We start from the raw sequence: 24,295 nt of genomic DNA, 5'->3' as shown, positions 1-24,295 counted from the left end.
TTAACTAACATTAAGAGGGTTTTAAAAGTGTTACAGAACTCAGCGACTTTTCAAATTTCATTTGCAGATTTTTAAGGAAGCATAGAAAATAATTATTCAGCTGGTAAACTACAGGATTTCTTCATATGATTACAAAACTTGTTCAACCTTCTCCCACTTCACAGGCTCAGTAAAATCCTTATTTTATTGATAGGCCTTCTAAGGGTATAGGAGGGATTCATGGTTCAGATATTCATCAATCTATTAATACCTCCGTTTCCTCAGCCCAACAGGTGGAATTGGCTGTTTGGAGTCATTTTATGGTTAATTCATAAATGCTTAAATAATGCTTCAGATTCTGCTTATGTTCTAGGATTATTTCCAGCAATAGACTCATACTTATGCACATTCTAGCATCCCTGGCTTTATTGCAGAAAGAAATAAGCAAGCTAATGCATTAACCTGCTTTATTTTTACTTCTTCAGAAGAAAATTGGGAAGAGGCATGCATCTGTCATTGCAAATGGTTCCACTGAAACATGAATTCCTTTTTGGCTCTGGCCCCCGGCCATCAAGGACAATGGCATTGGGCAAGTAGACAGTGCAAGTCATCAGAAAGATAGCACACCTCTGGCTGAAGGGCAAAAGTAGATATCAGTCATATCATTAGAAGTCAGTTTGCTCACCTGGAGCCAAGTTAAGGCCCTCTGCACCAAGGAAGAAATTGTTCTCTGAAGCACACAGAGCCCCGTGCCACCTAAGAATATTTTTCTAGCAATGCTATCTACTTTGATCTGTGTATCCTCAGTGAGTGCTGCTGAACTAAAATGTTGGTCTTATGTTCCTCATCCTCCTTTGCTTGTAGATTGGATGGATCCAGCTCCTGCTATCTTTACTAATGACTCTGTATTTGACCGGACCCGGGGACCATAATAGACTCATTAACTCATCTGGTAAAGGGACTGCATTTAATTTTTCCTTGGGATTTAAATCACTCCCTACTTTCACAGTATATCATAACATTTGTATTCCTATTAAAGGCAAATATGGGCTTATGTTCTACAAGATACCAGAACTACTGATTACATGGGTCTCTTTTCAAGCTATTCTCCAGATTTTTTTCTATTCCATATGATAATGTGACCAATAATACTGAACATAGTTTGGATCTCTATTCTTGGAGACAGAGTAATACACACTTTTCTAATGTTATTCACTGTGTTTATAATTTGCTTGCTCCCAGATACTCATGAATCAAATAACAATTAGATTTATTTGCAACATATCAAATTAAAACCACTCTGGATAGACTACATTTAGAAAATAAAAAATGTGGTGTTGGAACATGGTCCAAGAATGCAGTCATGTGGGAAGAATTCTGAGTGCTTGTGAGAAAACTTCAGGAAGCAAGACAAGAGTCTTGTGATCTCATTTCCTTAAAAACATGAAATTGTTCTTGAAATGTGTTTTTGTGCTCATACCAGGCGTAGCAGATAGGAGAGAGTTCACTTCAGATTATTTATTACAACTGGTTATTGTTTTTGTTTATTTGCTTCTATGGAAAAACACGTTTTTGCCACATGTAGCTTGTCTTTGTGATTGTATACTTTACTTATGTGATTCTTCTTAACCCTCAGAATATAAATTGTCTGATGCTCCAAATAAAGGTGTTGCATTAGATTTTAGTCTTCCCCATTTATTGGCCCCATTCTCTCAGGTCCCACCAACTGTAGAGCTGTGACACCCACATGGGCACATGCATTCTATGGTAGATATGAATGAATTCAGCCAAACACAAAATTACCAACTGACTTAAGTGTTTGGAGTTTTCTGTGATTTTTCCTTCTGTGACTTGATTGCATGGCTCTGGAGCATGAACTCTGTAAATGACAATGGTGCCTTACAATAACAGATTGTTGGATTACTCTCTAAGCATTGCTGTTACCAGGGAACTAACATCCTCCAGCTATCTTCCTCAGGGCACCCTTGACCTCCCTGTTTCTCAGGCTGTAGATGATAGGGTTCAACATGGGGGTCACAACACAGAAAAGCACAGACACTAAGATGTCCATGTCTAGGGAGTAGCCTTCACTGGGTCTGTCGTAGTTGAAGTTGGCTGTTCCGTAGAAGACCACCACTACAGTGAGGTGGGATGCACAGGTGGAGAAGGCCTTTCTCCTGCCCTGAGCAGAGGGAATCCTAAGGATGGCAGAGAGGATGAGCACATACGAGCCTGCAGTGAACAGGCAGGGGCTCAGGCCGATGGTGGCACTGGCCACGTGGAGCACAGACTCGTTGACAGAGGTGTCTGAGCAGGAGAGCTTCAGGAGCAGTGGGATGTCACAGAGAAAGTGACTGATCTGATTGGGTCCACACAGGGTGAGTGTGGTCGTCAGAGCTGTGTGAGTCACAGAATTGACCAGGCCACAGAGCCAGGACCCAGCCACCAAGCAGACACAGACCTTCACACTCATGAGAACTGGATACTGAAGAGGGCGGCAAATGGCCACATAGCGGTCATAAGCCATGGCAGCCAACAAGACACACTCAGTTCCAGCACATGTCACAAAGAAGAAGATCTGGGAGAGGCAGCCCTCATAGGAGATGGTCTTCTTCTCCCTGAAGAAGTTTACCAGCATGACCGGAATGGTGGTGGACGTGTAGCAGATGTCCAAGAAGCTCAGGTTGCTGAGGAAATAGTACATTGGAGTGTGGAGGGCGGGGCTGACCCTGGTGGCCATCATCATGAGCATGTTCCCCAGGAGAGTTGTTAGGTAAATGGTCAGAAAGACCAGAAAGAAGATGCCCTGTAGGCTGGAGTGGTTGGAAAATCCCAGGAAGATGAATTCTGTGACGTGTGTTTGATTGCTCACTCCAAATAGAGTCATAGCTACAAAGAGAACAAAGGACTCAGAGTAAGTATGTGCTGAAGACACTGTCAAACACATTTCTGAATTACCAGAACCATGTCCAGTAACATCAGGTAAATAGCAGTCTGGGATATGGGAAAAGATTTAGAAGAGAGTGATTGCTGATTTCTCAGGGGTTTTGCACAGCTGCTGATTGGTAAGAACAAATATAGACTCAGGCAAAATCTACAACAAATTGCTAACCTCTGTGTTTCCCTGGGTCTGCCATATCTCCACTCTAACTCAGAAAGTTGCTGTTAAATTCTTATTTGCATGTGTCTTATGTTGCATTGTACTTCATAACACAAAAGAAATTTCATCTCCATGTTGACTAAACACTCAGATGACTCCCTTCTTTTCGTTATGAATCTTGGGAGGAAACTGCATGCAGAACATCTGGGAACATTGCTCACTGCTTCTCCAGAATGGAGTTTTAAGTAAGCCACTTATGCTGGGTCCTCCCGGCAGGTAGAGCTGTGTGTGTGTGGGTTCTCTTCCCGGGGCTGAGTGGGATGGTGAGTGTCAATGACTCAGACCCTTCCCCCATTAGTTACCGGGAAAAACACACACTGAGTTGGGAGTCTGTCGAAGCCTTCATCCAGTAGCTGACGGAAGCAGAAGCAGAGACCCACAGCTAAACACTGAGCCGGATTCCTGGAATCCAGTTGCAGAGAGTGAGGAGTGCTGAGCATAAGACTGAACAAGCCCCCTGCAAAATGGGTGTCAGTTGGGGGGCCTGGACAGTCTATGGGGCCTCTGGTAGTGGAACAATCCTTATCCCTAGTGTAGGAATGGCATTGGGAGCCCATTCCCCATAGAGGGATACTCTCTCAGCCTAGACACACTTGGGAGGTCCTAGGACCTGCCCCAAATGATGTGACAGACTTTGATGATCCCCCATACAAGGTCTCACCCTTTCTATGGATCAGAAGAGGGATGGGGTGGGGATCAGTAGGAGCCATGGGAGGATGAGGAGAGGGAACTGGGATTGATATATACAATAAGATTGTTTCTAATTTAAATAAAAAATAATCTGTGTCCTTGATATTACACTTGCTCAATATTCTTTACTGAGTTGGAAAGCCCCTCCTAGGCAGTCTTTTTAAATTGCTTTGTGTGTTTGTGTCTTTTGGTGCTGGGGAATGAACTCCGAGTTTTGTTTTCTCCTCTACTCCTGTACTAACATGTACGAACATGTGTTTTTTAATCATGAGAACATATTTAATTTTCTAAAAAACATTGCAGAAATGTACTGGGATGATTTAGTATTTTTTGTAGTGCATTGATACTATATGACTTGAATTTTTGAATGTTTAACTAGTCTTGCATTTCTAGCCTTGATCTCGATGACGATCCTATGTCATCCTCCCTATATGCTTCTAGATTCAAGTTGCTGATGATTTTCTGAAGTATTTATATCATAAGAAATGATACTGGTGTACAGTTTTTTCTCATAATGTATTTGTTTAAATTTGTTAGTAGGAAAATCCACCCATATAAAATATTTTAGGGAATTCCTTTAGATTTTTCTAGCAGAGATGATATACATTTACTATTTCTGTTATATGCCTATTTAAATTCAGCAGTGAAGTCATGTATGCTTGGCAGACATTGTTTTGGAAGGTTTTAAGCTTCAAATTCAAGTTCTCAGACATTCATAGAACTATGTAGGCTATCTGTTTCTTATTGAGTGAGCCTGTTAGTGTTTCCTATGTTGAAGGGCTAATGAGCAGGCAGTGACCCATGACCGTCAACACTTACCTCTCCTCTTTTGTTCCTGGTGTCTCAAGTTTTAAAAATAATTTGGGTAAAGTATTCATTATTATTATTATTATTATTGATATTTTGAAGGAACTGATTTATCTTTGATTTTTTTGCTACTAAAGTTTGTTGTTGCTTCTCTAATAACTGTCATGTCTTTGCTTTGATTTGTCTAAATTTGTCTCTTGCTCTACAGCTTTCCGATTTTAGATACAGGTTTTGTTTTTGATTTTTGTCTTTATCAGTAATGAGAATCAAACTCAGAGTGTTGCATAAGCTAGTCAAGTGCTGTATCACTGGGCTACATCACCAGCCATTAAATTTTTAAATTCAGGTTCTCACAGTATAACTTCAATGTGCTATGTAGTGCTATGGGTGGAGAGATGGCTACTTAAGAGTGCTGACTGTTCTTCCAAAGGTTGTGAGTTCAGTTCCCAGCACATACACGGTGGCTCGCAACCATCTATAGTGGATCTGATGTCCTCTTCTGGCATGAAGGTGTTCAAGCAGATGGAGCCCAAGCTGGTCTCCAACTCTCAACCTTCTTGCCTTAGGCACCTGAACTCTGGGATTATTAAGTATGGAATTACATTATGTTTGACTAAGTGTAAGCTTTCCCAACATCAATATTAAAGATATAAATGAAAAACCTGACTTTTTGACATATTGGATTATTTTGATCCCGTCCAAAATGTTTAAAAGTTTTCTCTGAAATGTTCTCTTTGCCTCACAGATTATTATAAAATGTATTGGTTTATTGTCTAACTATTAAGGGATTTCCAGGTATCTTTCTTTTGTTGTTACCCCGTGATAACTGAAGAGTTTCCTTTAACATTTCTCTTGGAATCTGCTGGTGGTACACTCACTCAGTTTCGATTGCATAAGAAAATCCTGTGTCTTACTGTCGAAGGCTATCTATCTTCTGAGCTAACGGGGCTATTGCAGTCATGCTTTAGGGATGGCCATGGCATTGTCTTGTTGCTTATGTAGTTTTTCGATAAAAAGTTTGTTGTAATTCTTTTTCAGTTACCTTTAAGATTTCCCTCTTCCTTTCTTCCTTCCTTCCTTCCTTCCTCCCTTCCTTCTTTCCTTCCTTCCTTCCTTTTTCCCTCCCTCCCTCCCTTCCTCCCTCTCTCCTTCCCTTCCTTCTTTCCTTCCTTTTTTTCTTTTTCCAATTTGAACACAATATACTCAGGCTTTTGCTTTTTCAGTAATGTTGCTTGGTGGTACCTGTCATTCATTTTGGAAAGTTCTCAGCTATCATTTCTTCAAATATTTCTGTGTTCATCTTTCTCCTTCTGACATTATAATTCTGTGTGTTTTTGACAGCGTAGTGTTACACCATGTCTCTTGCACATTCTGCTTTAATGTTTTAACCATTCCTTTGCACTTTGCTTTGGCTGATTTCTGCTGACCTCTCCAAGTTTGCCAATGCTTTCTTCTAGTTTGTCAAACGTGTCAGTACATCTGTTACTCTTCTTCCTATGTTGCTGCTCTCTATTGGATAATTTTTCTATTAAATATTCTTAATAGTTTTTAAATCCCTTTTGAAATTACCTATTTCATTTTAGATGCTTCTTAGCATTTCCATTAAAGTCATTCGCCTATTAGTTATTGAAATTCTTTGTCAGATAGTTTGCAAATCACCCATAGTTGAGTCTAGTTCTGATATATGTCTTGTCTCTGTAGGCTATTTTCCTTACTTTTAAAAAATGCACCGTAACTTTGGAGTTAAACTAGTCAAATTGTAAAAGACAGATCCTGAGGTTATATATGTATTTTTTGCTTAAAGATGCTCTTCGTTTTTGAGACATTTCTTATGAGATTTAACTAGACAGTAGGTGGGTTAAATTTGAAGTTTGTTAATCTTGTAGTCACTCTGAATATGTCACAAGCTTCACTTGTAGTGCGCTTTACTCTGAGGGAATAGACTAGTAAATCCACATGCATGCTTCCACTTGGCTTTGGATATCTGGTTTCCTGATTCTCCAGAAATAATCTCGTTGGTAGACTATTTCCGAGCAAAAGAGAGGAGAGTCCTGTTCTAGGTGAGCCTCAGCCTTGGCTGCCTCATACCACCTCCTGGGTACACAGCCTTCCCAAGTGACCCTGACCCTTCTTCAGCTGGAGCACTGGGCCTACTGTGTGCTCCTTGCCTCCCTCAAGGTTATCTGCTCTGTTCTCTTTCCCACATACAGCGGTTCTCACAGTACCTTAATATGGCACCTTCTGCTCCCTTATTCTAAAAAATTCATGTTTGGAAATATGAATATGAAGTATGGCTGGTAGAGTCTTGCCTACAACTGTCCTTCTCTCCTCAACCTCTACGAGAAACAGCACCTTGAAAGACACACTCCCAGAATGCCTTCCTGTCTTCCTGTGAGCATTTGGTAGAATTCATAGAGAAAAATTAAAAAGTACACACAAGCCATCTCAGGTGGCTCTCAAGGACTCCATGTTCTGATGTTAATTTATATTTAGTCAAGTAACTCATCAATTATTCTTGTTTGAGTCTTATTAGCTTATGTGGCATCTAGTTCATGGATTATTTTGGTTGCTGATGTCTTTCAGGATTTCAGTTTAGTTATTTGCTTTGCGATCCCAATTCTCCAATAAATTCAAGAAAAGATATTGATATGCATTGCCATCAGACTTTTTTGAGGTTGTTGTAATGATGGAAACACCATTGTTTCCGAATCTCCAAATCTCTCATTAGAATCAAAGTCTACACAATAATTTTTGAAAGTAGCTTGGCAATTTCCAGTAAGTTATGAATATAGTTATTCTACAACTTGGTGATTTCAATCTTAGTATAGTCTCAATAAAATGAATAGCTCACAAAAATTTTTGTATGACAACTTACAGTAGCCCAAGAAAATGGCATGTCTATCAATAGAGCAGACAACGAATTGTGGCATATTATAAAGTAGAATAATCAATGCAATTAAAAAAAAGCACAAAATACCAAAACATTAATAGCACTGTAAGTCTAAGCAGTTTTTGTTGTATGAAAGAAGCCAGGCATAAAATAATAGATATTGTATTTTTTCTTTAAATTAAATTCAAAAGTAGCTAAATTTAAGCTATGATGATCAAGTAAGAAGAGTGATTATTTCTAGCACTTGGAAATGGTGTTATTTGGAAAAGAGAATGAAGGTGTTTTCTAGATTGAGGAAAATGTTCTGTATCTTAATTTTGGTGGTTTATATATATAAAATTTTATCAATATATGCTCTTACAATTTTACTAAATAAAAATATAACTTGAATTTTTCAAAAATAAGATAAAGAATAAAATAAAACAGGGTAATTTTTAATGCAGTTTTCCTCTAAATATTGGTTGGACCCAGGTTTAGTTTTTTTCAAGATTATTAATACTTTCTTTTCCTTTTTTGGAGGTATTATTCATTTATTTTCTACCATAATTCAGTACATAACACATTTTAAAAATGACATCTACTTCTTTCCTGACAATGATCTATTTGGGGGACTGAATGTGATTGGTGGGCAAATGGGACTTGGGTGACATGGTGTGTGTGTGTGTGTGTGTGTGTGTGTGTGTGTGTGTGTGGGCGTGCATGTGTACATGCATATTACATGCATTTCATTGATTAAGTGAGTCATGTCTGAGAACACTGGTCCATAGCTAAGGGGAGGTAAGCTGGCCTTCTAGGTGATGTTAAAGTGGAAATCTCAAGGAAAACAATATGGATCTAGTCATCTAAGGCCAAGCAAATTCAAAGGACTTCTGTTGCTTGACTGCTATGAAGTGAGGACCCTGAGGTTTCAGAGACATCAGTGAACTTCTATGAGAGCTACATTGGCTCTAGATTCTGGGTCCTGGAAACCCCTGCCTCTGCATACCTCAGACATTGAGAGTCCTGCTAATTTTCCAGGAGCGGCTAAGCCAATCTAGCTGATTGCCATTAACATTTATATTAACAGCCTTGTGAGTTATACTTAAGCAGAACCTCATTGGTGGCCACCCCAGAGTAGGTGGAGGCAACCAGCCTCTTTATAGAAACAAAATGTGTGAAGCTCTGTCAGTCTTTCCATTTTAGACAAGGTCAGTGGGGACATAAATATTTCTGCTGTAGGGATGCAGAAAGTATTGTTCCTTCTATGGGAAGCTTACAATGTCTTCTTGGAAGCTAGGCTTTGGTGTGAGAATAGGCAGGAATGCAGAATATCAACAGTAGGCGACCATAGACAACTCTTTAGACGAGGGCAGATTGAAAGTGGGGGGGGGCAGCAGGAGGGAAGCATCTTGACTTTAGAATATCATCAGCTTTGGGAACATGAAAACAAACAAACGATCCTGCATGTCTAGAAAACACATGAACATCCATTCATTAAATCTTGCATGAAATTGTGAGACCAAATGACCAGAGTCCCTCATGGCTCCAGTGCCTCAGATATAAACTGCTTTATTTAGTCTGAGAGAATCTTCTGAATGCTACAACAAGAGCAAGATGAAATGGTCCATAACTAAAAGTATAGCATCCAGGAACTTAGGGAAAAAATAAAAACAACTTGGAAACACTGTAGAGTCCACAAGGACATGGGGAAGACACCAATCAGTTTGGGATCACTTGTTAAAACGGGCATCACTTGGGATGTAGTGGGTTTAGGGGAGGACATGGTAGATTAGATGTGAGTGATGCTGAATGCTACTCAGTATGGGATATTCACAAAAATTACTTCCAAATAGACTAGAATTGCAGATATAGGTTTGCAGTTGATCATCTCAAAGGCAGCGGCTATAGCAGTGGCTATGCCCTGGGGAGAGCAGAAGGAACAGCTGGAGAGGAAGGCCAAGATGAGGGCTGAGAGCTTAACATTTATAAGATGTACTGAGTATGTGTTGAGGAAAGACTAAAAATACCAACTTGTCTTGGTTAGCTGTTTGCATTGCGGTCCCTAAGCAGTCTCCCTAACTAATGAGCATGCCCTTCGTTAGCACTGATTTACAGTCAGCCAACACGGGACCTGCACTGGGACCTGCATGTTCTCTTATTCTTATGCTGTGTGTGTGCTTTCTTCTGCCAGCTGCACAGATGAACTTCACGTTATTCTAAAATCAGTGGCAGGTATTTATTTTGCTTATGCTTTTCATATGAACACCACACATATGATACCTCTCGCGATAGGAAGATGTCCAGATATGTACACTGAAAGAAATGAAAGTCCTTACCACATTTTCTCCCACTGTATCTTACTTAGTGGAAATTGGAACCTGAGCTGTGGAAATCCAACCTGGGAAAGTGTAAATAAATATTCAGGGTTCAAAAATAAACATGTTTCTTTCTTTTGTTTGGTTTGAGGTAAGTTCTCACTCTGTAGGACTGGCCCAGGACTTACAGTCCTGCATCAGCTTCTGGAGTTAGAATACAGTTTCTGAAGTTTCACAGCCTATCCACTGTAAAGGTCTTGGAAACTGCTGATTAGTTGCTGTCAATTCCCAAGGAATTCCTTCATGAGACATTATTTATCTGTATCTCCATATGGGTGTTTCCATTGATTACATTAGCTAATCTAATTTCTCTTAGGTCAGGGATGAGGGGCCGTAGGTGGTGACATCCGACCCGTTTTCCTCATCCCTGATGCTGACTCTGTCAGCGTAGAGCGACTAGGTTGAACAATCACCACCAAAATGTAACAAGTGTCACCTCTTACATTTAACACTCTGAGACGACGCACATTCAACCCTTGGAATTTACACACTGCTGCAGTGTTCAATAACCCATCTGCTGTGTAATAGTGACTTTACTTCCACAGCCATAGGATGTGTGCATACAGTAGACAAGGGGATTTGAGAGTGAGTTTTCTTCTCTTTTTCTTTAGGATTTTTAATTATTTTGTGTGTGTGTACTGGTGTTTTTGTGTGCATGTATGTCTGTGTGAGGGTGCCAGATCTCAGATCTCTTGGAACTGGAGTTACACAGATAATTGTGAGCTGCCATGTGAGTACTAGTAATTGAACTCAGGTCTTCTTGAAGAGCTGCCAATGCTCTGAACAGTTGAGTCATCTCTCCAGCCCCGAGAGTGAGTTTTCTTAAGGTGTTTCAGTACATGTAACTGCCTGGCTTTTTCAAAAGCTTTGTATAATAGTTTAAAAGAGGTACATTTTTCTTTAAAAATTAAAATTGAATTTAGTATAACTATCCAATAAAAAACCCAGTGTGTTATTTTGAAAAGTTATGTTTTAAGTACCCAAATTTAGCCAGGATTTTCCAAATTGAGTGAGAATAGAGAATGTAGTAAATAATAATACCGTGCCTAAATGCACATATTGTGATAATCTTTCAAGTGAATCTTACCTATGACATGTATATGCTTTGACTCACTGGGCTTACACAATAACCTATGAGATGATGGTACCATTTCTATTTTGCAAATAAAGAAACTGGGGATGGGAGATACCATAAAAGAGGGAGCCATTATAAGTCAGAGGAGAGATCTGGCACTAGTGAGATCTTCACAGATTTACAAGAATGACACCAACTGGCATTAAGGCTACCTTAAATGCCCTCCCATGATAATGAGAATGATGACTACATTATATGCCATCCTAGAACTCTCATCCAGTGGCTGATGGAGGCAGAGGCAGATACCCACAGCTATGAACTGAATAGAACTTCTGGGACCCAGTTGCAAAGAGGAGTGATGACCAAAAGAATCAAGATCAGGCTGACGAAACCCACAGAGGCAGCTGACCTAAACAAGGGGGAACACGTGGACCCCAGACTGATGACTGAGGGGCCAGCATGGGACTGATCCAGACATCCCTCCCACCGAACCTAGGTGACAGAGAGGAGGGAGGCCTTGGCAATCTGTGGGATCTTGGAGAGTAGAGCAGTATTTATTCCTGGCATACAGATGGACTCTGGGAACCCATGCCACGTGGAGGGATGCTCTCTCAGCCTGGACACATTGGGAAGAACCTAGGTCCTTCCTGGGATGATGTGATAGACTCTGAAAATCCCTCATGGAAGCCCTTGCCCTCCCTGGGGAGCGGAGGGGGATGGACTAGGGATGAGGGGTTGGGAGGATTGGGGGTGGGGAGGAGGGGAGAGAGAGGGAACTGAGAGTGACATGTGTAAAATGTTAGGTAAAAAATATGAAAAAAAGAAACTGGGGTACAGAGAGAGTTTATTTCATAACAATCATGACTTATAGCATTATTTTGCTACCGATAATGGTATATTTGTAAACTGTTTTGTAGTCTTCAAAGCCCAAGAATTCTTATCTTTGGGTCTAAGAATTCAATGCACATGATTAATAGGCCAACACAGCTTTCATTAGAAATTCCAAGTCTCAGAGCCTTAAGGAGCTTAAAGTATTTAAATTTCAATAGAAACTTGGCGCTGAAGTCAAGCATAATTTTCAAACCTAAATATAAACAAACTGTGGAAAATAAATAACCCTAGAGGTCTTAAAAGAGATTTTTTTTTGCAATAAATGAAATTTTCTGTTGACTAACCTTAAGGGGTTCATGTCCCCAAAGGAAACAAAATGGGCATGAACAAAACAAGAAACTGGCGACTGTGAAGCCCTTACAGCACATTAGGGAAACATCTATTTATATTTGCTTCCGATAGCACAACGCAATGATTAAAAAATTTAAATTTAATTCTCATGTAGTCCAGTAAATTTCTGACCTAATTAAAATACACACACACACACACACACACACACACACACACACACACACACACACACACCCCCACACCACCACCACCACACATGAACACCAATTTATCTAATTGAAAACGTAAATGATTTCGAGTGTTTGTAGCAAAGTCAACGTATTCTATGGATTATATGAGCTATTTTTGGGGTGTGTGTGAGATCTGTGTAGTTCCATTAACATGGGACCCGACGGAACCCTCAGAGATCATATTGCAATGCTACTGCTCCACCTTAAATATTCATGTGAATCTCCTGCAGCTTTTATGGGGTCCCAGGTGATGTTGATGCAGCTGCTCAGAGGACCACACATAGCAGGTGAGCCTGGGCTGGTCCCACCTAACAGAGCTGCACCTACTAATAACCAGTGGGTTAAAAGTGTCAACAAACCCATAACATTTCTCAGAGATTTATCCCAGCATTTAATTCTTCCAGAACTTTATACCTCACTTGTGCTTCTCCATGTATTGGGGGAAAGGGATGACAAATGACTATTTCCTTTGATATGTAAGAGCCTTTGTGCTACAACATTCTTCAAGTTATGAGTTCTTGCCTGCAATCTTCTCCTGATATTGACAAGTCTCAATTTAAATCTATTCTGTTTTGCTGTAGGCTCCAATGTAGCCCTATGCTGATATTATGGAGAAACTCAGGATCTGGCCCTCATCCTTGACCCCATCTCATAGGAAGATAAAATACAGCCTAAGGCATGAAGCTTGCTGATATTTATCTCTTGCTAGAGAGCCCCTACTTGACTACCTCCAGGAATAGTGCATAGATTTCCTGTCTGCTGCTCCACATTCCAGCCTGAGTGCAAGCTCCTTGAGGTCCAACCTTGGGTCTTTCAATTCTGCCTGGAAAAACTGAAAAGGGCCCTTGTGGGAATGGATGCCCAGCGAATCTCTGATGAATAAAGAAGATCTATCCAGCACATTTATGGACTAGAGATCTCAAAAGGCAGCCTTGAGTGATCACTGGAAGATTTGGACAGGAATTTGAGGATACTGGGGGATATTTCTGCTCAGCAGTTCGCATGCAAATATCCTGTAGACCGACTTAATGGCTGGTGTGGACGTAAACGTGGCACTCTGCCCCTTGGTATGTGAGGACTTAGGTCTCGTCCCTCCCACGACCAATGGTCCTAGTGGAGACTGTCTGGAGGCATTGACTCAGTTCCCAACTGAAAGCAGCAACTCTTGCTTTCCTAATTGACAATCATCTCAAGGAGAAATGACTGAGGATGAGAAACTCCAGATAGATGACATTTCTAACAACAGGGATGTGTGGTGACAGCTTCAACAAAAGATAAAAACCCATAGCTGAATAAATGAATCTAATGCCATTATGTCTTATTCGTCTTTTGCTTATATATATTGGTTTCTGTTTCTTGTGTATGTGTGTGTTTTTCTAGTTTTTGTTTTATATTTTAAAGAGAGTGAGAGAGGGTGGAGGAGGAGGGGAGGGAGAAGGAGCTGAAATTGACATGTGAAGCAAGCTTGTTTCTAATTTAAATAAATAAAAAAATAAAGAGAGTGAGAGATAGAGAACATAAGATTAAGTGAGTAGGGAAGTTGGGAGTGAGAAGGATCCGGGAGGAATTCAGGGAGGGCAAAACATTTTATATGAAAAAATTTCAATAAAAAGAAAATACCTTTTAGGTGGTGAATAAATATATCTCTAAACCCATTTGTACAAAGTTAATTATATATTCTTAAACAAACATCTTGCTTGCATATATTACCATACTGTATAGGATCCTGGTGGAAGTGTGTCCCTGTGCTTTCTCCATGGAAATTATTTCTTTCTGCCCTGCTTTTCAAAAGCAGAGGATAAACACTTAGCATTGCATGTTATTTATCATAAATAAATTTTCCACTCATACTATTTCACTTAAGGAATGCAAACATCCCTTGGGTTTTATACTAGGTAATCTCTAAAGTGAAATCCACTCTGATTTTGTAAGCACCATTGCAGAAATTTATACATATACAAAATGACATTTAAAATGTCATTACATAAACATCACCAAAATTGTAAGGGAAATACATATAATATCCTACAATGTTTTCATAAAGGGTTAGCTATATCCGGATACTTGAAGTCTTTTTCAATAATGACAGTAAATAAAGAAACATACTTACTCTCGACTCTTGCCAAAAGCCTTAGATTTCTGACTTTGGTGTGGGGCTTGATGCTTTTCAAACTAGTACATACCTTGAAAATATATTCTTTGTTAAAAGCTGACAGTTGACCTCCAAGCATCATGAAGGAGATTCTTCATTCTGGAAGCTTCATAGAGCACATACATGGCTTGACACAGGAGCTGAAAATCCTTTGCTTTCTCCACAATTCACTTTTCCAGAATGGCCATTTATAAAGGCCCAACCTTTTGGGAACATCCCATCTAATCTGCCTCTGAGCAGCTGTTCTGGGACTCCTTGCTGTGCAAGCACAACTCAAGGGCAACAGCCTGCATAGAAATTGGAGAAATGGAGAGCAATTCTCTCTTGGATTCATTAAGGTCTTGGCAATCATCTTTCCCAAGTATGCAGTGAGGAGATCAGTTTCCTATCTCTTTTGGGACATTGGTAAATGAAGTTCACTTCCAGATTTTTGCTAAGAGGTGGTGGGCTGCTAAAACCACGAGGCTGACTTCCCCTTACATTAGAGAGAGGATTTAAGTGCAAATGTGTACGTACTTAGACAGGCATCTGCAATTACAGTACTGTCTTAGAGCTGTATCTTTCCTAATTAGGACTGTTCACCTGGACACAATGCTTCCTACTTCTCTGCCAGTACCCACTATACTGTTACCCACCCTGACTTTTGGTCCCTCTGTTTCTCATGGCCTGCCGGTTCTGTTACATGCCGTAGATGGAGTCTAAAGGAGAGAAAGGCAGAGCCATCAAGCAGCTGTGTGGAGTACAAGCCTGTTAGGTCTTAAGTCTTGCAGTATTTTACTGAACAAAAATAAAAATAAAAACATTAAGCCACGCTAAAATTCATATCTTTTAAGCTCAACAATCTTATTAATACCTTGGTTTTTATACATGTGGTGGCTCAGCAGTCAATTTCCAGAAGACCTGACTCTGGTTCCCAGCATCGTATTGGGTGGTTTATAGCTACCTGTAACCCTAGTTCCAAGGGGAATCTGACACGTCCAGCCTTCGAGGCACCTTAACACACACACACACACACACACACACACACACACACACACACACACACTCTTTAAAAAACACTTCTCATTTACAAGTGTTTTTAGAATAAACTATAAAATAAGGAACAAAACAAAATAATAAAACTATTTTAGATCATCATTGACCATCAGGGCCTGCTCTTCCTCTCAGCTGCAACCCCAGCCTACAATGAATGAAACTTGGAAACGCCATTCTAAGCGAAAGAAGTCAGATCCACAAGGCTCGCAGTATTCCATTAATACGATAGCACTATCAATACACTCAGCATATAGACATAGGTTTTTCATAGGTGTGCAATAAAGACTTCATGGAAACACAAATCAAAGTTACATTTGTTATAACTCTTCACACATACTACTGGTGGTAACAAAAATGGGAAAATTGGAAAGAATTATAATATAGGGTTTTGGGGAGAAAAGATGCAAATATTCTAAAAGGACTGCAGGACACAGAACATGTGATATATACAACCTGCAAACTATTGAGCACTGGTGTTATTGTCTGTCCTAATGGGCTAGTATGTGCAGTTGTGGATACACTCTATGCAATGACCATTGTTATAACTTAAATGTTCCTGGTTATCTTAAATTGAGGACATTTCCAGAGTGTGAAAAACTATCAAGAATTCAGAGAAGGGAGACAGTGGATTAAGAGCACCTACAATTTTCTTATGCATCCAGGAGTCTGAAATAGACCATTAAGCAGATAGAAAGGCTCAGAACTTTAGTAGTGAACAGGAGACCGAAACCAGACAAACCTAAAACACAATCAAAGGACCCTAACATCAGGCACTAAACAACATGGTGGGGGAGGGAAGAAACTACTGGGACTCTCCCAGAAGAGCAAAGGAAAGCTTTGGTGAGTTCTATGCACACACAGTCTGGCTGGCACATGAAAAACCACAGTTAAGGTGAGAGATCAAATGGGTGAGATGACTCAGGGTGAAAGTGTTTGTTGCCAAGCCTGAAGAACTGAATTTCACTCCTGAGAAAAAAGTGGAAGATGGAAAAAAATTGACTCCTGAAAGCTTTCCCTTGACTTCCACAATGCACTGTAGCATGTGTATGCCCCAATAAATAAATACAAATAAAATAAGTAAAATATAAGAGACAAATGAGAATGTGCATGCAGTCAGTCTCTAAGATTGATATGGTAGGAACAAAAGAGCAGAGTCCTCAAATCAGCCAAAAAATACAATAAAAATAAGACCTCGTTGTTTGTTCTTGCAAGAAACAGCCATGGATTGATAGGCAAAGACCCACCCAGATTGAAAGTGAAAGGATGGGAAGTAATATTTCAAACCAATAGAATCTGAAAGTAAGGTGGGGTAGTATACTCATCTCACAGAACAGACATCGATCCAAAATTAGTCAGAAGAGATAAAGAAGGCCACTGTATAATAGCAAAGGGAACAACAAGAAACAGCAATATATATATATATATATATATATCTGAAGTAGACAAAATAATCATAACATTCATTTTGGAAATAAAAAGAATCCTGGTTAGCCAAACCAATTCTGAGCCAAAAGAACAATGATAGAGGCATCATAATATATAAATTCAAATCAAGTTACAATGTTATTGTCTTAATCAGTATTCTATTGTTGTGAAGAGACACCATGGCCACAGCAACATTTATAAAAGGAAACACTTAATTGGGGCTTGCATATAGTTTCAGAGGTTTAGTGCGTTGTTAGCATGGCACGAAGCATGGCAGCATGCCGGCAAACATGGTGCTAGAGAAGTATCTGAGAGTTCTACATCCAGATTAGCAGGCAACAGGGCCTGGCTTGGGGTTTTGAAAACCTCAGAGCACACCTCCAGTGACACACTTCCTCCAACAAGGCCACGCCTCCTAATCCTTTCAAATAATGCCACTCCTTAGTGACTAAGCTTCAAATTTATGAGCCTATGAGGGTCATTCTTATTCAAACTATCACAGCTATAGTGACAAAACCAGCATGATACTGTCACAAACAGACCCATGGAGCAGAATAGACAATTCAGAAATAAATCCCCACAGCTGTAGATACGCAATTTTCTACAAAAATGCCATAAAAAGAAGCACTAGATACCCATATGTTGAAGTCTGAGACTAGATATCTATCTCTCATTCACTATAAAAAATAGTTCAAAATAGACCAAAGGCCTCAATGTAAAACCTGAAGATTTAAACCTATTTAAGGAAAACAGAAAAAAGGATCTTCAAGATAAGGGGCAGGCAAGGGCTTGAGTAGAACTCCAATAGCTCAGTGAAGAAAAGCAAGACTTAGCATATGCATAACTAATTAAACAGCTTCTGACTGTAAAAGAAATGGCTAGGGGTTGAAGAGACAGACAATAGAATTAGAGAATATCTTCACAAGTCATTCATCTGACAAAGGATTAATGTCCATGATATATAAAGGACTAAAAAAAACCTCACCCCTCAAAACCAAATAAGCCAATCAATAAATGGGAAAATGAACTGAACGGACACCTTCAAATAAAGAAGCACAAGTGGCCAATCAAAAAATTTCATGTGTTTAGCCAACAGAAAACTACAAATAAAAGCTATAATGGTATCATATCCAGTCAGGGAGGTTTAGAGTCAAGAAAACAAACAAGAAATAAAATAAAATATTGTCAATAGTGAAGAGGGAAAAGAAATCTTATACACCATTGTTAGGAATGTTAATCAATCCATCAGCTAAGATTCCCCAAAAACTTAAAAAATAGAACTTCCATGTGATAAGTTTCATAACTTCTGACTATATATTCACAACTAGATTTGGGTTACTTATACTTTTTTATATGTATTTTATTTTTAAATTTAAATTAGAAACAAGGTTGCTTCACATGTCAATTCCAGGTCTCTCCCCCTTTCCCTCCCCTCCTCCCACGCCCTCCCACCAGCCTCCCCCATATCTCCTCATTTCCCCAGGGAGGGTGAGGCCCTCCATAGGGGTGTCCATAGTCTGTCATTTCATCCAGGGCAGGGCCTAGACCCTCCCTCAAGAGTTCAGGGTGAGAGTGCATCTCTCATTGTTGGATGGGAGCCCAAAGTCCATTTGTATACCCGGGATAAATACTGATCTACTACCCAAGGCTCAATAGATTACCTAGGCCTCCTCACTGACACCCACATTCAGGGGGTCTTTATCAGTCCCATGCTGGATTCCCAGGCATCAGTCTGGGATTCAAGAGCTAACCCTTGTCAGGTCAGCTGTTTCTGGGGGTTAAACCAGCCCAGTCTTAATCCCTTTGGTCATCAGACCTCCCTCTCTGTCACTGGATTTCTTGAGTTCAGCTCAGTGCTTAGCCATGGGAGTCTGCCTCTGCTTCCATCAGCCACTGAATGAAGGTTCTGTTTCCCAGATTCTCTGGCCATGGGATTGTAGGCTGGCAATCCCCAGATCTATGTCTAAAATCCATATATGAGAGAGTACATGCCATGTTTCTCTTTTTGTGACTGGGTTACCTCGCTCAGGATGGTTTCTTCTAGTGCCATCCATTTGCCTGCAAATTTCAGGATTCCATTGGTTTTTTTTCTGCTGAATAGTACTCCATTGTGTGAAAGTACCACATTTTTCTCTATCCAACCTTTAACTCTCAGGTAATGTCTGTCTTTGAGGGTGAGCTGTGTTTCTTGTATGCAGCAGAAGGATGGGTTATGTCTTCGAATCCATTCTGTTAGCCTGTGTGAGTTGAGGCCATCAATATTGAGGGATATTAATGAGCATTGATTGCTCATTCTTCTTTGATTTATAATGGTTGTTGTTGGAATTATGTGTGGAATTCCACCCCTTTTTTCTTTTGGTAAAGTGGGATTATCTAATGCTTATGTTTTTCTGGTTGTAGTTAACTTCCTTGGGTTGGAGTTTTCCTTCCAGAACTTTTTATAGGGCTGGGTTAGTGAATACGTATTGCTTGGATCTAGTTTTGTCATGGAATATCTTGTTTTATCCATCTATAGTGATTGAGAGCTTTGCCAGGTGTAGTAGTCTGGGCTGGCATCCATGGTCTCTTATTGTTAGTAGAATATCTACCCAGGACCTTCTGGCTTTCAGAGTTTCCATGGAGAAATCAGGTGTAATTCTGATAGGTTTGCCTTTATATGTTACTTGGCATTTTTCCTTAGCTGCTCTTAATATTCTTTCTTTATTCTGTATATTTGGGGTCTTGGTTATTATGTGGCGAGGGGACTTTTTTGTGATCCACTCTATTTGGTGTTCTCTAAGCTTCTTGTACCTTCATTGGCATGTCTTTCTTTAGTTTAGGAAAGTTTTCTTCTGTGATTTTGTTGAATATGTTTTCTGCTCCTTTGAGGTGGTTTTCTTCACCTTCTTCTATACCTATTATTCTTAGGTTTGGTCTTTTCATGGTGTCCCATATTTCCTGGATGTTTTGTGTTAGGGATTTGTTGGACTTAAGATTCTCTTTGGTAGATGAATCCATTTCTCCTTGTGTATCTTCAATACCTGAGCTTCTCTCTTCCATCTCTTGTATTCTGTTGGTAATGCTTGTATCGGTAGTACCTGACCATTTGCCCAGCTTTTCTATTTCTAGCATTCCTTCAGATTGTGTTTTTTTTATTGTCTCTATTTTGGTTTTCAACCCTTGCACTGTTTGAATTGTTTCTTGCAATTTTCGGTTTATCTTTTCATCCATTTGTTGCATTTTATGAATTTTTTTGGTTTGTTTTTTCTTCCATTTCTTGTATTTTTGTTTTGTTTTTTTGTCCATTTCTTTGAGGATTTTCCTATATCCTCTTTTAGGGCCTCTATCATTTTCATGAAGTTGTTTTTAAGGTCATTCTCTTCTGCTTCATTTGCATTGGAATGTTGGAGTCTTGCTGGTGTGGAGTCTCTAGAATCTGGCAGTGTCATATTTGTTTTTCTGTTGCTGAGTGTGTTTTTGTATTGTCTCTTTCCCATCTCCTCTTATAGTGTGTGCAGAAAGAGCCCCTTACTGGTCTGGTGGATAGGGGACCAGAGTTCCCTTTTGGTGGGTGCAAGCAAGTCCAATACTCTGTTAGTTCTCCTCTTCCTCGTCCTAGTTCTGGTCCCGAGGGTGGAGAAGAAGACCAGGAATCTGTGGTGCATATTCTCCTACCTGGTCCCCTGGTTCCTTTAGTGGAAGAGAAGACCTGGGATCTGTGGTGCTTGGCTACAGCCGGGATGGGAAGCTCTGTGGTAGGCCCCAGGCACTCCCCAGGCACTGGAATGCTGGCCTGGATGCAGGGTCTGTTTGACCTGGTCCTGCCGGACCCACTGGTCCCCTGGTCTCATTGGTGGAAGAGAAGGCCTGGGATCTGGGGTGTTTGGCTCCCACCAGGGTGGCCTACTTATACTTTTTAAAGTATACCAAATATTTATTATAGCACTATTGAAAGAGTCAAATTGTGGAATTAGCCTACATGACCAACAATGAAGGGATAAAGAAAACATGGTGTATATATACACAATGGAGTTTTAGTCAGAAATGAAGACTAAATGTTTTCAGGCAAATGAATTGAACAGGAGACCATTATAATTAAGGGAAATAAGACAGGCTGGCAATGACAACTATCACATATTTTCTTTCATATTTGGAATGAGAATAAAGGAATGAGAAGAATAAGGGAGATAGAAATGGTTATAGAAGCTAGGGATGTAGCCCATTGGTAGAGTACCTGCCTGTCATACACCAAGCCTTGGGCTCAATCCCAGTATCTACATAAACTGGGCAAGATGATGCCTGCTTGTAATACTGGCACTCTAGAGATGGAGTCGGAAGAACAGAGGTTCAAGATCATCCTTGGCTACATTGTGAGTTAAGGTACATGAAACCCTGACTCAAGAAGAATGAAAAAGAAAAAAAAGACAATACCATAGAGGAGGTATATATGAGCAAAGGATGCTACATACATGTATAAGAAGTCATAATGAAATACGTTAGTTTGTATAATTAAAACATGTCAATAAAAGGGTAACAAATGAAAGCCCAGTGTCAGGAATGTGCTTTCTCTGTTGTAATTGTTGGCTAGTGATGCCCCATAGAACTCCAAACATTAATTGCCAGTGCTGTTTATCACCCTCCAGAGCTTGATAGTAGGAACCTATTGTAGAAGACAACATATTTTCAGTCTTAGAATATTGAGATATCAAGGTAGTATTGACCTGGAAATTTCATTACTACCATCTGACTTTAATAATGCCAGTGGATACCGTGCATGCTATGGAGGTAAAAAGTAGTTATCAATATTTGCCCATCTGTGAACACTGAGAGCTGTGAAAACAACTTGCCTGGAAAGACATACCAACTGCTGCAACAGTGGAACAAATGGTATGGAAATAACCAATCTATTTTTTGATTGGATTTAAGTCCTGTTCCACAAGTTAAAACCCATTTACTGCATTATTGTTGGACCAAGAACCTGGGGCTAGGTCCGTCATAGGCCCTGGGGGAGAACCCACTACTATTAGTCTGATACATGGATATAATATTAAACCAATTCTAAATTACTATTATAGACATAGATTAATAGATCTCTCAACCCTCATCAGAAAAACTTCTATTTTCAGTAGATGGTGATTAGCACAGAGACCCATAGCTGGTCAAGGTACAAAGAATTAGAGATTTTGGAATGTTCAACATAAGTAAGACATCTGTATCACATCTCCTCCCAAAGCTCAGAGATCATTGCAGAAGAGGAGGCAGACAGAGCATAAGAGTCAGAGGTGGTGGATAACTATAAGAAAACAGTGTCTTCCGGACATAGCCAGGAAGCTGCATGAACTCACAGTTGTTGGGACAGCATGCACAAGATCTGTGCAAGCTCAGTATAGCCCAAATCCCAGCATGGAGAGGGAGGATAGCCATAAAGTCCTACCTCTAGCCAAGGAGCTATTGGCAACTGATAGCTTCCAGGAAAAGGAAAGCCTGTTTTCCTTAAGAGTGCTGCCTTTGGTAAGACAATCACACACCAATGGAAGGCCACACACCCAAGAATATATTGGCAGTACAAATTAAAGTTGATGGTATTTAAAAAATGAAGAAAAAGAGAACAGACAACTGGGTAGGTAGGGCAAAGGAGTGTTTCTTGGAGAAGGGATCAAATATGATAAAAATACAATGTACAAAATTATCAAAGAACTAAAAATGTTTTAATGTATTGGGCAAAAAGGAGGAAAGAAAGAAAAGACACATAAACGATCTAGTTGTTGATCTCACTAGAGAAGCCATGTTTTTTTAACAAACTTCCTCAGGGCACCCTTGACCTCCTTGTTTCTCAGGCTGTAGATGATAGGGTTCAACATGGGGGTCACAACACAGAAAAGCACAGACACTAAGATGTCCATGTCTAGGGAGTAGCCTTCACTGGGTCTGTCATAGTTGAAGTTGGCTGTTCCAAAGAAGACCACCACTACAGTGAGGTGGGATGCACAGGTGGAGAAGGCCTTTCTCCTGCCCTGAGCAGAGGGAATCCTAAGGATGGCAAAGATGATGAGCACATACGAGCCTGCAGTGAACAGGCAGGGGCTCAGGCCGATGGTGGCACTGGCCACGTGGAGCACAGACTCGTTGACAGAGGTGTCTGAGCAGGAGAGCTTCAGGAGCAGTGGGATGTCACAGAGAAAGTGACTGATCTGATTGGGTCCACACAGGGTGAGTGTGGTCGTCAGAGCTGTGTGAGTCACAGAATTGACCAGGCCACAGAGCCAGGACCCAGCCACCAAGCAGACACAGACCTTCACACTCATGAGAACTGGATACTGAAGAGGGTGGCAAATGGCCACATAGCGGTCATAAGCCATGACAGCCAAAAGAACACCCTCTGTGCCAGCACATGTCACAAAGAAGAAGATCTGGGAGAGGCAGCCCTCATAGGAGATGGTCTTCTTCTCCCTGAAGAAGTTTACCAGCATGACCGGAATGGTGGTGGACGTGTAGCAGATGTCCAAGAAGCTCAGGTTGCTGAGGAAATAGTACATTGGAGTGTGGAGGGCGGGGCTGACCCTGGTGGCCATCATCATGAGCATGTTCCCCAGGAGAGTTGTCAGGTAAATGGTCAGAAAGACCAGAAAGAAGATGCCCTGTAGACTGGAGTGGTTGGAAAATCCCAGGAAGATGAATTCTGTGACGTGTGTTTGATTGCTCACTCCAAATAGAGTCATAGCTACAAAGAGAACAAAGGACCCAGAATAAATGTGCTGGAGGCACTGTCAAACATGTTTCTAAACCAGAATCATTTCCAATGAAGACTCAAAAAGGAGTAGGGTAGGAGGTTGTCTGTAGGGTTAGCCTTAAAGTGACCATTATAATTGGTGGATCTAACTTATCCCCAGAACTTCCCACAAGCGTGCATTGTTGATGATGGGTGAGAATAAATGGAAACACAGGGAAAACTAACACTAATCCCCCAATGATTGCATTGTTGTCAACTCATTGTCTCAGTTTCAATACTACTCCTCCCTTATTACTGTCCTGTTTTGTAAACATCTAATTTTTCTCTAAAGGGCATGAATTTTCATTGCAAAAAAAAATCGTAAGAATTCAGTCATCTACAGACCAGATTATTGTTCCCCCTCAGTACAGATTGCACTGTAGGGTGTTCATCTTACACATAAGTGAGTGTGTGTGTGTGTGTGTGTGTGTGTGTGTGTTTGTGTGTGTATGTGTGACGGGGAGTCCTTCTGTATATATGTTTCTCTTATTGGTTGATGAATAAAACACTGTTAGGCCAATGAGGCAGGAAGATAAGTGGGACAAGGAGAATTCTGGGAGAGATAGGC

General features: G+C 40.3%; 2 protein-coding genes across 2 annotated transcripts; both read right to left on the bottom strand.

The window, feature by feature from the left end:
- Window positions 1-1,930: 1,930 nt before the first annotated feature.
- LOC121142138 (olfactory receptor 5V1-like) lies at window positions 1,931-2,866 on the bottom strand. The gene has a single exon (XM_040751466.1). It carries the CDS (start codon window positions 2,864-2,866, stop codon window positions 1,931-1,933), a length of 936 nt encoding a protein of 311 aa, XP_040607400.1.
- Window positions 2,867-22,732: 19,866 nt separating this feature from the next.
- On the bottom strand, window positions 22,733-23,677 carry LOC101838168 (olfactory receptor 5V1-like). Its single transcript, XM_013123777.2, has one exon. The coding sequence runs from the start codon at window positions 23,675-23,677 to the stop codon at window positions 22,733-22,735; it is 945 nt and encodes a 314-aa protein (XP_012979231.2).
- Between the last annotated feature and the right edge of the window lie 618 nt (window positions 23,678-24,295).

The sequence above is a fragment of the Mesocricetus auratus genome, unplaced genomic scaffold (assembly GCF_017639785.1).
Source record: "Mesocricetus auratus isolate SY011 unplaced genomic scaffold, BCM_Maur_2.0 Super-Scaffold_100009, whole genome shotgun sequence".
Classification (NCBI taxonomy): Eukaryota; Metazoa; Chordata; class Mammalia; order Rodentia; family Cricetidae; genus Mesocricetus; species Mesocricetus auratus.
This window is presented reverse-complemented; position numbering and strand designations above follow the sequence as displayed.

Coding starts and splice junctions, on each gene's coding strand:
- LOC101838168 (XM_013123777.2), bottom strand. CDS start 23,677: ATGACTCTATTTGGAGTGAGCAATCAAACACACGTCACAGAATTCATC.
- LOC121142138 (XM_040751466.1), bottom strand. CDS start 2,866: ATGACTCTATTTGGAGTGAGCAATCAAACACACGTCACAGAATTCATC.